This window comes from Sus scrofa, chromosome 9 (genome assembly GCF_054392235.1).
Source record: "Sus scrofa isolate SSC_HxYL_T2T_F1_AM1 chromosome 9, Sscrofa_HxYL_maternal_Yorkshire_Landrace_v2.0, whole genome shotgun sequence".
Lineage (NCBI taxonomy): Eukaryota > Metazoa > Chordata > Mammalia > Artiodactyla > Suidae > Sus > Sus scrofa.
The window spans coordinates 763599-777845 of record NC_139391.1 but is presented as its reverse complement, the minus strand read 5'-3'; the positions used below and the strand labels follow the sequence as shown (position 1 = coordinate 777845).

Genomic DNA, 14247 nt, shown 5'->3' with positions numbered 1-14247 from the left:
CCACTTCCCAGGGGCCGTCATGAAGGTGGAAGGACAATGGACCCTGGTGTGAGAGCTGGGGGGTTGCTACCCTGGGGCCGCCTCGCCTCCCCGCTGGCTCCTGGGTGTGTAGGGCCACGGGGAAGCCTCGGCCTCCTGAGAGCCCAGGGGAAACGGCCTCCCCCTCTAGGCCCACGTGCTATCTGCCCTCCGTCTAAACAAGCGAGGGGCCAAGTCGCAGCTCAGGAGCCGCCCTGCGGGCCCCAGGGAGGCAGCAAAACTGGCCCCAGGCGCCCTCAGGACCTCTCTTTAGAGGTCCGCTTACACTCTCCTGCCCGCGGTGAGCATGCCCAGCCACTGGCCGGGGGGACGCCACGCCAGTCACCCAGGGCCTCTGCACCTGCCCCAGAGGCAGCCCCATCGAGGCTCCCACAGCCCCTCCTGAGGTCCGCTGGCCCGACACCAGCGCTGCAGCACGTGCCCTCCCCAGCACCCCAGGGTGCGGGCTCCTCCAGGGAGTGAGCACAGGCGGCTGGGACCTGGGCCTCATTCCAGTCGCCCCGCCCTCCTGGAGCTGAGGGAGCCTGGTGGCAGGACAGAAAAGGGACGATAACAGGACAACTACCAAGGGCGCCGAGCCCTCTGAGTGGGGTGAACGTGGGGGCACGGCAGCCGCTCAGCACCAGACACTGAGCCTGGCGGGAAAGGGAAGGGAAGGGCCTTCTAGGTGGAAGGCAGCAGGGCCCAGGGTCAGGAAGCAGTGCGGGCGCGGTAGACAGCAAGTGGCCGTCCTGCAGGCCTGCCTCCGGGCTGCTGCTGCTGGGCGCCCAGGCCACGCGTGAGGCAGACATCCCTCCAAGAGGGGTCTCTGCTCCCCGCAACAGCGCATCTCATTTCTCCTCCCTCTCCTCAAACCCAGCGCCCACCTCCCGCTCCCAGAGCACGACTTCCTCCACCGTCAGGAAGCCGAGGCCACGAGGTGAGCGTCGAGAAGCCCCAGGCCACGGCCCTTCCCCGCCGTCAGAGCCACTCTGTCCATCCGTCTGTCCATCTGTCCGTGGAGCCCGGGCTGCCTCCACCCAGCCGTCTGCTGGCCGCAACCAGCAGCGCCCAGCAACCACCTTCACCACCTGCCCTCTGCACCTGCCCCCCCCCCGCCCCCAGCCAAACTCCGTCTCACCCTCCCAGCCCCGCGACTTCTGAGCTCGCCACAGGCTCCTCGGCCTTGACCACCCACATTCGTGGCAGTCACCCCGGTCAAGGCACCTCCATCCCCTCATCCCACGGCTCCTGGTCACCCCTCCCCTCTGCAGACTCCCTTCCTGGGCCCCCCGCCACAGCCGCCCTGGTCCTCCTGCCTGCTCTGCTCCCCCCCCGAGAGCCAACGCCCTCAGGACCCCTTCTGTCACACATCGACACTGTCGGCCACCGCACACCTCCCTGGTGGCATCTCGTCTACACTGTCTGCCACTGCACACCTCCCCCGTGGCGTCCCTCAGGCACCTTAGGCGTCAGGCGTGGAGGAGCAAGCTGTTCCCCTTGAGAAGCCCGCTCTCCTCCAGGTGCTCTGGCAGCTACCCTGCTGCTCCAGCCGGAGGCTGAACTGGCCTTCAGTCCCCCTAGTGCCTTTCCCTATTTCCCACCAAACACCGCATGCTGTCGACCCTAACCCCCCGCACACCTGAGATCAGCTACTGCTCATCCTTCCTCCACACCCCGATCCTGGCGCCTGGGACCTCTGGCCCGTACGCACCCCGGCACCAGCAGCCCAGCCGGTCTCCCTCCAGCCCCACAGCTGCACAGCAGCCCGGGCGCTTTTAGAGTCAGACCTCCGATCTTTAACCCTGCTTCAGACACACTCCAAGGCCCTGAGCTCGGCCCACCTGGCCGGCCTGGAGGCTCGGCCCCGCTGCCCGGCCACGGCCCCGTCCATGCCGGCCGTCTTCAGGCCCCCTCCGGGCACTCGCCTTCCCGCTCCCGCCCAGCCTGCGGCGCCTGCGGCCCGGCCACTCCTCTCTTGCCTGGACCCTCCTCCCTCAGCCTCTGCACGACTCCGTTCACTCCGGGTCCCCGGTCACAAGCTCCCTCCTCAGAGGCGCGTCCCCGGCCCCCAAGTCAAGCAGCCACCATGTCACACGCGCACGCGGCTGCGCTTCCCAGGCACCTGACGCATCCCGAGGTTTTCTCCTTCTGTGTGGCGTGTTTGGCGTCGGTCTGTCCCCAGCCTCCCGTCCACGAGAACTGAGCTGGGCCCTCCTCACCGTGACGCCTCTGGCCCGGGGTCCGCGAGCAGAGACCCCGCAGACACCTGCCCACAGTCGACGGGGGCCAGCAGGTCGCCCAAGGGCTCGGAGCCCCGCGTGCACCTTGAGTGCTGCGTGCGGAGCAGGGAGAGCGCGGCCGGGCCGCGAGGAGCCGCAGCAGAGGCCCTACCTCGTTGCCAGCGCCCGGCAGGAAGGTCTTCACTCTGATGGTCTTCCCGGGGGCGGGGAAGGGCGACTCCATGAGGCTCCTCATGAAGGGATAGACCAGCGCCGCCGAGACGCCCCGCCGGCGCTCCACCTCGTCCAGGACCTGCGCCCGCCGCCAGCACCGGGGAGGAAGGCGGTCAGGGCAGAGAAGAGGGCGGCCCAGCACTGGGCCAGCCGGGGCCAAAGCTGGGGCTCAGGGGACGGTCTTGCCAGGAGCGTCTCACCCTGCTCCTGCCAGGGCCTGGCCACGGGGGGCGGCCCTGCTCCCTGTCCGGGCCCGGCCCTGGCTCCTGAGAGCTGAGCAGCTGGACCAAGGACATGCCTTGAGAGGGGCTTCCTGGGCCCTTGGCCTCCCCAGGGGCCTCTGTCCCCAAGGACTGTGGCTCTGCCCACGGCCTGGGGGGCTGTGACATCGGCGGGCAGGCAATGCTGGGGCGGGAGCTGGCAGACGGGCGGGAGTCAGAGGGTTCGCCTGCCCTCTCACCCCCCCCCCCCCCAGGCACGGTTTCCCCATCCGGCTGCCTGCGGACCGTCCTGGCGGCCGGCAGCGGGGAGGGGCAGGCGGAAGGGGGCTGAGCCCTCTTACCTTGGAAAACAGGCCGAAGCAGCCGAGGCGGCTGATGACACAGTAAACCTCTGGCAGCCGGGGCCCCTTCCCACTTGGCTGGGCCAGCACGAGGACGAGGACGAGACACAGACACAGACACAGAGAAGGCGGGATCACTTCATGTGGCTTCTTTTCCTTGGGAACCAAGGACCAAGCGCCTCTCTGCTACTGAGAGGAGACGCCGGGCCTCTTCCAAACCTCTGCTCAACCAGGCCCCCAGGGGAGGCTGCCGCTCCCCGGGGCAGGGCTCCGGCCTCTGCCGGGCCCTCAGCCCGAGGTGCCAGGCTCCCCGCTTCCTCCAGGAGGATGCTGATGGGGCTGGTAGCAGATGCGGCAGTTTGGTAGAGGCTGTGGGTGATCTGTGGATTTACGGCCCTAAGTCCCCTGGGGCCCCGAGGAAGCGACGGGAAGATCGCGTACACCCTTAGGAGCAGGCCAGGCCGTCGTCAGTGCCCCGCCAACAGACACCCTACAGAACGTGCCCCCGCTCGGCTGTTCTCCCCCCGACCCACCCGCATTCCAAGAAGGCAAAGTGCTAGCTGTTGGCTGTTGACCGTCTCCGCGTCCTGCGCTTGGTACTTTCCAAGAGCTGGTCAGACGGGCGTATCACCCTCACTTTATTCACCAGGAAACTAAGTTCACAATGATTAAGCCGCTGCCCAAGGTCACGTGTTTAGAAGTCACGGCACGAGGCCTCTGGCCGTATCACCTCTACAGCACTTTCTGACGGCAAGGAAGGGACAGAAGCGCGGGACAGGCAGGTCTAGAGCAGAGGGGGCAGAGTGAAGGGGGCGCTGAAAAGGCGGCGGCTGGGGGAGAGGTGCACCAGAGCCCCCCAGGCCTGGGGCCCCCAGAGGCAGGCTGGAGGGCATCCACGGAGCGTGTGCTTCTCCAGCCAGGGGCTGGCAGGGCTCCGTGGCTGCCTCTGGCTCAGAGGCCTGGCGGGCCTGGCAGGGCCCAGCCGGCGGGAGCAGAGTGGCAGGTGCGGCCCCGCGTGCAGACCGCTAAGCAAATGCAGATGGGCTACTCCAGCCTCCAAACCTGCTGGCCACACGTCACAGATCTAAAGAGGAGGCAGAATCTGGTTTTGTCCATATTAGGCCTGAAACTCACTCCTCTCTCTTTCCCTCCCCCCGCCTCCCCTAAAGCCCCAAGTGATTAAATCAAGTATGTGGGATTTGGGTTAGAATCGCTGCGTCCAATCTGCAGGAATGCCGAGCTGGTGCCAGCCCCTGGCAGGGTCCCAGCCCAGGCCCTCTCCCAGCACGCCAGGACAAACGTGCTCCTCCCCGGGGAGCCAGGCCCACTGCAAAGCAGCAGCTCTGCTCCATCTCTGCTCCTGCAACGGCGCCTTGGCGCGCTCCCTGCGGGCCCAGGTGAGCCAATCGCGCCCCGCACCTCTGCCGCTCAGCATCCCCCCCAGCCCGCCCTCGCTGACCATCCCACATCCAAACAGCCCTCCTCCCAGACGACACTTTTGGGTGATCCGCGAGTGCCAGAGGTGTTAGCGGCCTTGGAGTGGGTGCTGGCCCTGCCCCGCAAGTCACCCCACCTCTGAGCCTGTTCCTTAACCTGCAGAACAGGCACAGTAACACCTCACGGGCTGTTACGAGGGATGAAGAGAATGACCTATGAAAGCATCTAGCCCGAAGCACGAAGAGGCCCAACACAACTGTTCATGCCCTTTGCCGTCGCCCTCTATCGAAAGCCCACCCTCCTTCACCGGACTGTCCGGTTCCCTTCAAGCTGACTCAGCGCCCGTGCCCTCGGCAGCTGCCTGCCCTCAGCAGGTGTAGGGCACGTGTTTCTGAAGGCACCAACCAACGCGTGGCCGGGAATCCGTCACCTGGAGTCCCCGCTACACGCCTAGGATCCCTTCACCTGCCTCTTCTCCCCCAGACACCTGGGAACCTGACACCCGGCCAGCAACGCTGCCCACAACTCCTCCAGGGAGCCGCGGCCGGCCATGGGTGACGGGCCTTTCTTTCTGTCGTCCCTTTCCCAGCCCCACAGCAGGAAGGAGATGGCACTTCTCTCCCTCCAACATGGCTTCTGTTGTCAAACCCCACTTCCGCTTGAGTTGAGAGCATCTCTGCCGGAACCCCCCACAAGGTAACTGCTCTGCCCCTGCTCGGCCCAGCCCCACCAGAGCACAGAGACGGGGCCGCGCATCAGGCTGGCAGGTGCGGGTGAGGAAGGCCGTGCCCCAGCCCAGGCTGCTGCACACGCGCCCGGGGTCAGCGCCCAGGGCCCCTGAGCCCCAGGAAATGCGTGGAAAGATAAAGAACAGAGAAGCTGAACGCCCAGGTGACCCGCCCTCCTCCTACTGCGTTGCTTTTAGATCCCAGGGCCAACCCAAGGGGGCCATGTGAAGTCCTGCCACCCCAGGCACACCATGTGTGCGTGTGTGCGCAGGTGGGTGTGTGGGCGTGTCTGTACACGTGTGTGTGCGTGCCCGGGCCAGTCCCAGGAAACACACAAAAGAGATCCTAGGAGGTCCTACGAGCCCAGGTTAAGCCCGCCCACTGCGCGGCCCAGTGCCCGGGACCCGGGACCCACTCACCAGTAAACGCCTGCAGTAGCCGAAGCGTCTGCTGCCGTCCTCCCCCGTCAGCATGAAAGAAAAAGTCTCACTGGAACAGGGAGAAGTGGCATCAGCCAAGGATCGGGGAGCCGGGAAACAGCCCCCAAGCAGCGGGACCGTGTCCCCGGGAGGGACCAGGCTGAGCCCCGCAGCTGTCCACTGCTCCGGGGCAGGGAGTACCTGCTGTACTCAGACACGGGGAGCCAGTCCTTGGCGTCGGGGAAGCAGAACTGGGGTATGGCCTTGAGCCGCTCCTCAGCCTCCCGCATCTGCTTGGTGGGTCGGTCCAGCTGCAAGGAAGAGGGACACGGGGAGAGCTAAGAGGACAGGAACCTGGGCAGGAGCGGGGGGCGGGGGGGGGGGACCTGCACCAGCCCCAGCTTCCCGGTGGCCTGCCCGCCCCCGACCAGCGCTCACAGCAGGGTCTGGCTGTGGGTTGTGTCCTCGTTCCCTACATGCCACAGAAAGTTCAAACCAGCACCTTCCATGTGGCGCCTGGCAGGATGCCACACGCAGAGCCACCAGCAGAAAGAGAGGCGGCTGAGGCCCCTGGCCTTGTACGCCGTGGTCAGCAGAGCTGATAAGCCACAACGACGCAATCTGGGGGGGGGGGGCCCAAGGACACAGACACGGCGACATGACAGAGCTAACGGTGGGGGGTGGGGGTGGGGGACTACTTTAGAGTTTCTGGAAAGATCTCCTGCAAAAGGTACCACCTGAGCAGAGAAGGAGGAATGAGAAAGCGCCAGCAGCCAAGTGCAGGCTGAAGAAGAAGATTCCTGGCAGAGGCGACAGCAGAGAGAAAGGGCGGGTGCTGCCCGGAGTGACGGCAAGGTCCTCGACGGGACCACGGAGCCGTCAGTGCCCTCATGTCGCTGAAGTGCACACGCTGGCCAGGGGACCACAGAGCAGGAGAGCTGGGTATCAATCCAGCGGTTATGGGGCCCAGGGTTGGGGGGGCCGCTGGTGGCTCCACCCGGGACCCTCCACGTCCTCGGCAACAACCTGGGTCTTACTCTAGGCGCGCTGGGGGCGCTTCCCGCCGGCACCCTCCGGATAATGGGCGGCCCAAACCCGCGACCTCCGGCCGGGCCGCGTGCAGGGCCCCACAGCAGCACGCCGGCGGGCGCTCACCTTGGGGAACTGGTAGGAGACCTCGGGGAGGTAGGTGTTCCGGGACGGCCTCTTCCTGAGGGACACCACCACGAAGTACTCAAACAGCTCCCGCTCCTGCCACTCGAGCAGCTCCAGCTCCAGCGTCCGGTAGCTGGGCGCCCGCTTCAGCACCGACTGGATGTGGACCAGGCGCTGCGTGTGGGCTGGGGGTGGGGTGCGCGTCAGGCTGGCCGGCTGGCCCACCAGGCCCCTCGCCGGCCTCCAGCCCCGACGCACGGCTCCAGCCTGGGTGGCGCGGAGGGCCTGAGCCCGGTCGGACGCCGCCCAGCCAGGTCCGCTACTGGCCTGGGCCTCCTGGAGCCTCTGGGGCCAGAGCACGGTGCGCCAGGCAACCCCAGGGACGCATGGGGCGCCCGGCCAGCTGCCCCCACGGCACCGGAAGACCTGAAAACCCACGGGCCCGTCATCCTCCCTATCGCAGCCCATGGCCCCGGCCCCTCCTTCCGGCCCCCGGGTCTGAGGACCAGGCGGGAAGAAGGTCCCCCAGGAGGGAGGCAGGCTTCCCAGCAGAGGGAGCACAGAGATTTGTCCAAGGGCCCCGGAGTGGGAAGGTCCCAGGACCTCTCCGGGGAGGTGGCGCTTCTCTGTGGAGAGGAACCAGTTTCCTCAGACTTTGGCACACTTCTTACAACCCAGAAAGCTACTTGCAACCTTCTGATCCCGTCTCTGACCTCTAGATTCATAACGCCACCAGGCACACCCCGCACCCAACTGTCTGGGAGCACGGCTGGGAAGCACGGGCAGGGCCCCGACTTCAGTGTGGGGTCAGGGACAGGGTGGAGGGAAAGGGTGCAGGGCTGGGCCCACGACAGCGGGACCCCTGGCTCTGTGGGCTGCGCCGGGACACTGGAGGTGCAAAGGCAGCCGAGGGAAGGCGGGCTGGGAAAGGGCTCACGCTCTGGGGAAACGGGGCTCACCTTTGAACCTGTCGTCCGAGTCGCTCTCGCTCTCGCTATTCTCATCTGGAACAGGAAGAGCAGAGGTGCGCAGGCCTGCTGAGCTGCTGCCCCATCGCACTCGCTCCCCGTGCCCCTCCCAACGCCTCTGCAGACGGCTGCACCTCGTCCGGGCTCCGGAGGCCCCTGGCCAGGTGCTGGGGCGTCCGGGACCAGGGTCCCTCAGAGCTCAGACTGAAGGGCTGGTCTCTATACAGACCCTACGCGGCCAGTCCTGATCTGGGGGAAGCTGAGAGCCCAGCCCGGAGGCTGAGCCAGCAGGGAGGCTGGGCCTGGAACACAAGGTCTGGCCTCCTGGCGGCCAAGTCTCGAAGCGGGAAGCAGACCTCAGGGCTCAGCAAGTCTGGCCTTTCCTTTGCCAAAAGCAGATTCCCACAGCCCCCCCGATGCGGGGCCTCCCAGCCCAAAGTCGGAACTAACCCGTCCCAGGGCCTTCTCCCCCGCTGCCACCCTGCCCGCAACGTGGCCACTTTCTGGGCCGCAGAAGGACGGCCTGCAGCTGGTCCCGGCCCCCCGCTCCAGGCCCCAGCCAGCCAGGCCCACCTCGAAGCGAGGCCGTCTCAATGCTGGACATAGACAGCTTTTTCAACCTCTTCTTCCCCCTCTTGGCGCTGTAGATGGAGTTAATTCTCTGGACGAGCTAGTGAGAAGAGCAGGGGGTTGAGGCCACTCCCACAGCTGCCCCTGCTTCTGAGAAGGCGGCTTTCCGAGCCTTTTGCTCACTACACTCTGCGCGCCCACACCCCACCCAGGGCCCGGAGCTGGCCTCCCTGCTGCACTGACCCCAAGGGCGCACTGCTGGCCCTCCGTCTACTTGCCCCCTTCGTGGTCTCCTGCCCCAAGACACGGCCATTCCACACAGCTCTCCAGAGGAAGGAACTGATCAAACCAGACAGGATGGGAGCTCCTGGGCCTCAGGAGTCCGTGAACCCACTGAGACAAAGAGAGGCCACAGCAGGAACAGGGACCGACGAGCCTTTCCCTCGGGGCTACAACCTGGGGCCCAGCAGGAAGGAGCTATATTCCCAGTACACCCGAGCATTGTGTGCAAGCTAAAAATACCCTTTGGCTAACGCCTCTGCGCCAGTCCCGCTGCAAGTTCTCCGCTGGGCGGGGGCTCAGAAAGGAAGACCCTGCTTGAGTCGTGGGTCCCTTCACAGCCTGGAGTCGGTCTGTGCACACGGGGATTTCAAATCGCACAGCCCACGCCCAGGTACAGGCAAGTTCTCCGCTGGGCGGGGGCGGGGGCTCAGAAAGGAAGACCCTGCTTGAGTTGTGGGTCCCTTCACAGCCTGGAGTCGGTCTGTGCACACGGGGATTTCAAATCGCACAGCCCACACCCAGGTACAGGGCGCCTCCCGAGTGCCGTTTCCACCCACCCCAGGGCTCCGCGCACGTCCTGGGACCAGGCTTTCCCTAACACCTCGCTGAGAGCCACCTGCCGGCCTGGCCCTGCCCAGCCCCAGCTGCCCTGTCCGGGAAGCCCACCTTGGGGATGCGGCGGGCGCGGCGGCTGGAGAGCAGCTCGCTTGTGGTGCTGAGGCTGTCCTCGTTGAGGCTGGACGGCGAGGATGGCAGGCTCAGCTGAGCCAGCAGCAGCATGTCGTCGTGGCTGTGCCTCTTGGGCAGTCGTGGCAGCCGGTGGCTCTTCCTTTCCGACCAGTTCCCACTGCGCAGGGACTGGCTGCCAGGTTTCAGGGAGAGCTGCGGGGGGGAGGGGACCAGGGACTCAGCACGAGGCCTGGGCCGCACCTGTCTGCCCGGCCCGGACACAGACGTCACAGGCCAGCCCCCCGACTGCCCCCAGTCCCTCCCAGGCATCTCCATCGACCAGGGGGTCCTCCTTGAAGACCCGTGGCTCCTCGGCAGGTCGGGCCTGGGTTAGACACTTGCTGCCATGAAGGAAGCTCAACTGGTTCTGCTGGAGAAGAGACAGCAGAGCAACTGAGCTGTCATCTGAGTGAAAAGAAGGCCCAGCAAGACGTCTGGGGGTTCCTTCTGAGCTCTGGGACAAGGCCTATAGACCCTGCTCATTTCAAGTGTGGCCGATGGAATCTGTCTTCCCAAAAGGCTTCTCTGCTGAGGCCAGAGACCGTGTGCTGGCCCAGCCCTGCTCACTGCTTCTGGGGGACATGGGGCTCCAGGCCCTGACGCCAAAGCGGCCTCAGAGCCAGCAGCCCCTCAGCTCTGCAGTCCTGGGCTGCTCCCGCCCCACCCCTGATCCATTTTCTGCTCCCTCTGCCTACAATGATGGCACAGGACTCTCAGCGGACTCTGCTCCTGCTAGAAAGGCAGCACCCTGCAGACCGGCGTGCCTGCCACCTGCCGTCCTGACCTGGCCTTGCTCTCCTCACCTGCCAGGGTGCCTCCTTCCTCTCCAGCCCCATTTCTGCCTCCCACCCAATCAGCCTGCAAGAACAAATTCCATGGACGCGTGTTCAAACACAACACATCGGAAAGGTAAATCTATTATAAAAACAATCAGGAGTTCCTATCGTGGCTCAGCGGTAACGAACCCGGCTAGGATCCATGAGGATGCAGGTTCGGTCCCTGGCCTTGCTCAGTGGATTAAGGATCTGGCACTGCCCTGAACTGCGGTGTAGGTCGCAGATGCAGCTCAGATTTGGCGTTGCTGTGGCTGTAGTGTAGGCCGGCAGCTGTAGCTCTGATTCAGCCCCTAGCCTGGGAACCTCCACGTGCCACAAGTGTGGCCCTATAAAGACGAAAAAAAAAAAAATACACATCATTTCAAAGCCAAAAGAATTAATTTTTATATTCTCTCGACAGTGCTATAAAATGTCCAGGAGAACCGGGGTTGCCTGCACAGTCCCAAAAGGCTGTCCATTCTGCCACCTCCCGTCGACCACGGACGAGACCAGAAGGAGCTCACGTGGAAGAGCCTCCTTCGACTCAGCACCTTGCTCTCACTCTGCCTCTGTCACTTCTCTCCTCGGAGAGTCACCTCCTCAGCCATTTATCCAATGCGAGTGGCTCCAAATCCCGTCCTGACACCTGTCTAGTTCTCCAAATCTCAGTCTTGGGCCAATGCCTGGCCCCCAAGTGCCAGCGCTGGGATGGGTTCTGCCACAGCTACGCCAGGCCTGTGTTCCGCCCCCACGAACAGGGAGGAGGGGCCGTGACTGCACGAGACACCACCCCCCGGTGCTGCGGCGCAGAGCCAAGCAGTGAAGGGCAGGAGGGGGCAGGCCGGCCCTCGGGGCGCGCCTCCACTGTCCACAGGGACGCACAAGGCGGAGGTCTCCGCGGACAGCGCTCCCTCCTGACGTCACCGCCGTTGCCGGGCACCAGTGGGCGGAGCCCGGCTGAGGCCCCGCCCCGCCCCGCCGCCCGCGGAGCCCACGGCCGGCCGCAGGCAGGGCTGCGGTTACCTGAGCGGCCGGGTTGTTGTACTTGCGGTCCTGCGGGCTCCACATCCTGTGCAAAGAGTCCAGGGAGGTCTCCGACAGCGGCTGGGGTTTTCGGCCTGCCCTTCGGCTCTTCAAGTCCACATCCTCATACGGATTCTCCTTGGGCAGATCCCCTGCAGAGGCGGAAGAAGTGAGGGACGGGAAGGAGGAGACACACACACACAAACAAGCTGCATTCCTGGGAGCCAGAGAGCGCGCGGCTTCTGCCTGGCCCTTCAGCTCATGAGTCACGCAGCTGCCCGTCTGCAGTGAGGAGGCTACAAACAGATCCTGGCTCCGCGTCCAGAGGCTGAACCCCCACCCCCGGTCCAGCTCCGCCATGTCCGGCCTCTGCTTTATAAATTCAAGGATTGCACAAGACTGGCTCAGCCACCCGTGCCTGTGCCCAGCCGGGGACAAAGCCAACACCAGGCATCTTTCCCCTGGCTCCAGCCCCTCTGCTGCAAAGGGCCCAGAGCCACACACAGTTCAATGGAAGACAGGCGTTCAGAGGCCACACGGCTGTCCCTGCATCCACGGCTCCCCGAGGAGCACTTCCGGGGGTGGGCGTGGAGGGACTCTGGGGACTCCAGGGGGCTGGGCTTTGCCAGGCCTCCAGCTCGCCTGCGCTCGGCTCCCCAGCTCCCTCAGGACGGGCCTCCTGTCTGGTCCGCTGAGATGACGCTGCACCAGAGCAGTGACAGGTGCGTCGTGCGTGCCCAGTGTTATTTGTTCAGTGAACTGCTCTGTCCCCCCCGCCCCCCATGGACCTCAGCAAAGACAGGATGGTCATCGGTCCCCTTTTGGAATCAAGTCTTCTACTGTGACACAGAGGAGACAAGAGGCCTGAAAGACGTGTGGGCTCAGGGGGTGGGGTGGGGGGTCCTTGCTTCTCTGGGCACTCACTTCTGAAATCCCAGCAGCAGGCATGGCACTGGCACTACCAGGAAGTCACAGAAGGTCCTGAGCACAGTCCCTGCCCTTGAGGACCGAGCCCCTCCCCCCAGCGCGTGCCCGGGCTTCTCTGAAACACAACAGTGGCCTGGGGGAGGCTAGGCCTGGCCAGTCATGCAGCAGAATCACTGGAGTGACACGCTGACAGGACCAGGAGCGAGTGCTGCCCCTACCCTGCGTGTCCCACCCCCTCCCTGCCAGCACCGCTACTGAGGACAGAGGTGCCAGCAGCGCACTCCCACCTCTCCGGGCAGCAGGCCTCAGCCTGGGCCACCCCCAGCCCCCAGCGGCCTGCCCGGCCGTGGCTCCCACCCAGAGGTTCAGACGCCGCTTCTCAGGGAGCCACAGGACTGGACAAAAGGCCCCTGGCATCCAAGCTTTCCCAGGACGGGACGCGGGGGAAAACCATCCTTCTGCGCTTTCCGATTTCTCAACCTACAAACCGAGCTCCACCCGCCGCCAACTGTGGTATCTACTTATTGCTACCGTGAAAAACCACAACGAGTTTAGGAAATGCCTTTATGGGGGCAGGGGCTGCGAAGGGCCCGCTGGGTCACAGCTAATGACGCTGCTTGGGAGCCACGCCATCTCTGTGAACTGAGTCAAAGGTGGGTCAGGAAAGGATTTGGGGCTGGATTAGGGGCCCCCACACGGAGCAGAGTCCTCGGCCACTCCCCGACACCTTCCTGTGACCGTCAAGCTACGAAAATGAAAAGGACTGTCTCGTCCCAGAGCCCCGACGGGCTGGGCCGGCCCAGTGACTCTGCCTCGAGAAGCCGAGAGTGAGCCCTGCGTGTTTTCTCCAGCGGCCCCACCGTGGGCACCGGGGGATCAGAAGAGACCCTGCGTTTCTTGGTTCCCCTCCGGCACACACCCTGCAGCTCTGAGGTCGGGGGCCCAAGGCCTAGAAACGCCGGGCCAGTCTTCCTGATGCTGCGAAAGGGCTCAGAGCTACGGCGGCAGGAGGAACGCTTACACCAGGCTCACCAAATCCCAACTCCACGGGGCCGGACTCCCCGGCCTGTGGGAAAGCCTCGTCTCAGCTCCTCAGATGAGTCTCTCCCGTCTGCTGCCGTTCGGGGCTGGTGGACTGTGCCAGGCACTTGGGGGGGTTTAGCAGCAACCGTGGCCTAGTCCACAACATCTGTGACAGCAGCATCCTCAGGGCTCACAACGAAAACGCCCCCGGGCAATGTCCAATGTCCCCTGAGCAGACGGATGAATAAACGAGTGAGGGGAGGAAGCGAGGAGGTGGATGCACTGGCCCCCGGCCCGCCTGCCCCACTAGAACCACCGCTCTTTCTGCACTTATTTATGTAGCTTTTTCTAGGGCCGCACCTGCGGCATATGGAGGTTCCCGCATAGGGGTCCAATAGGAGCTGCAGCCGCCGGCCTACACCACAGCCACAGCAATGTGGGATCCAAGCCACATCTGCGATCTACACCACAGCTCCCGACGATGCTGGATCCTTGACCCGCTGAGCAGGGCTAGGGATGGAGCCCACGTCCTCATGGATGCTAGTTGGGTTCGTTTCTGATGCGCCACGACGCGACCTCCCAGAACCACTGCTTAATGATGTCTCTTCTGACGGCCGTGACGTGAGTCTCAAGGCAAAGGCCCTTGTCCTCCCTCCTTCTCTCCCTTCTTTCCTTCCCAGAACCAAAGCTTTGCACAGATGCAGGCGACTGAGCCCCAGGGAGCGGTGGCGGGCACACATCAGTGAAAACCTGGAGCTGAAAACAGGTGGCAACACCAGGTCCTCAAGCCTGGTGTTACCTCTAAAAACTAAATTTCCAGAAAGCCTTCAATGCCTGCCCCTCCTGCCTGCCCAGCCCCAGCTCCTTCTCCAGCTACGTTCCACATCCTCGCCGACACCACCAGGCCACTAACCACTTCTCCAGGAAAGGATGCTGGCGCTGGCCCAAGCCTGCCTCCCAGCCTCAGCTTGGGCCCTGCCCGGCTCCAGTTCACCTCGTGCCCCCAACTTTCTGGACCGCTCCTGCCCACCCCGACACTCGAGGTCATCTTTGCAGGCAGTAAGGTGCCCAGGGGGTGGGCTGTCCCCAAGCAGTCCTCGCGTCCCAGAACCACCAAACAGAACCTGCTGAGAGC

General features: G+C 64.6%; 1 protein-coding gene across 37 annotated transcripts in view; it reads right to left on the bottom strand.

Annotated features, from left to right (window-relative positions):
- DENND2B (DENN domain containing 2B) overlaps positions 1-14247 on the bottom strand; it is a 143065-nt gene that overhangs the window by 6668 nt on the left and 122150 nt on the right. For 36 of the 37 annotated variants that reach the window (XM_084974788.1, XM_084974784.1, XM_084974792.1 and 33 more), the window contains 9 exons: positions 11163-11314; positions 9262-9477; positions 8317-8413; positions 7735-7779; positions 6776-6960; positions 5822-5931; positions 5621-5690; positions 3037-3114; positions 2413-2553 (listed from right to left, as the gene is read on the bottom strand). In XM_084974788.1, the coding sequence (XP_084830914.1) occupies positions 2413-2553; positions 3037-3114; positions 5621-5690; positions 5822-5931; positions 6776-6960; positions 7735-7779; positions 8317-8413; positions 9262-9477; positions 11163-11314 (1094 nt within the window). Of the gene's footprint in view, positions 1-2412; positions 2554-3036; positions 3115-5620; positions 5691-5821; positions 5932-6775; positions 6961-7734; positions 7780-8316; positions 8414-9261; positions 9478-11162; positions 11315-11666; positions 11737-14247 lie in introns of those variants that run through there. The other variant, XM_084974814.1, reaches the window with a different exon arrangement.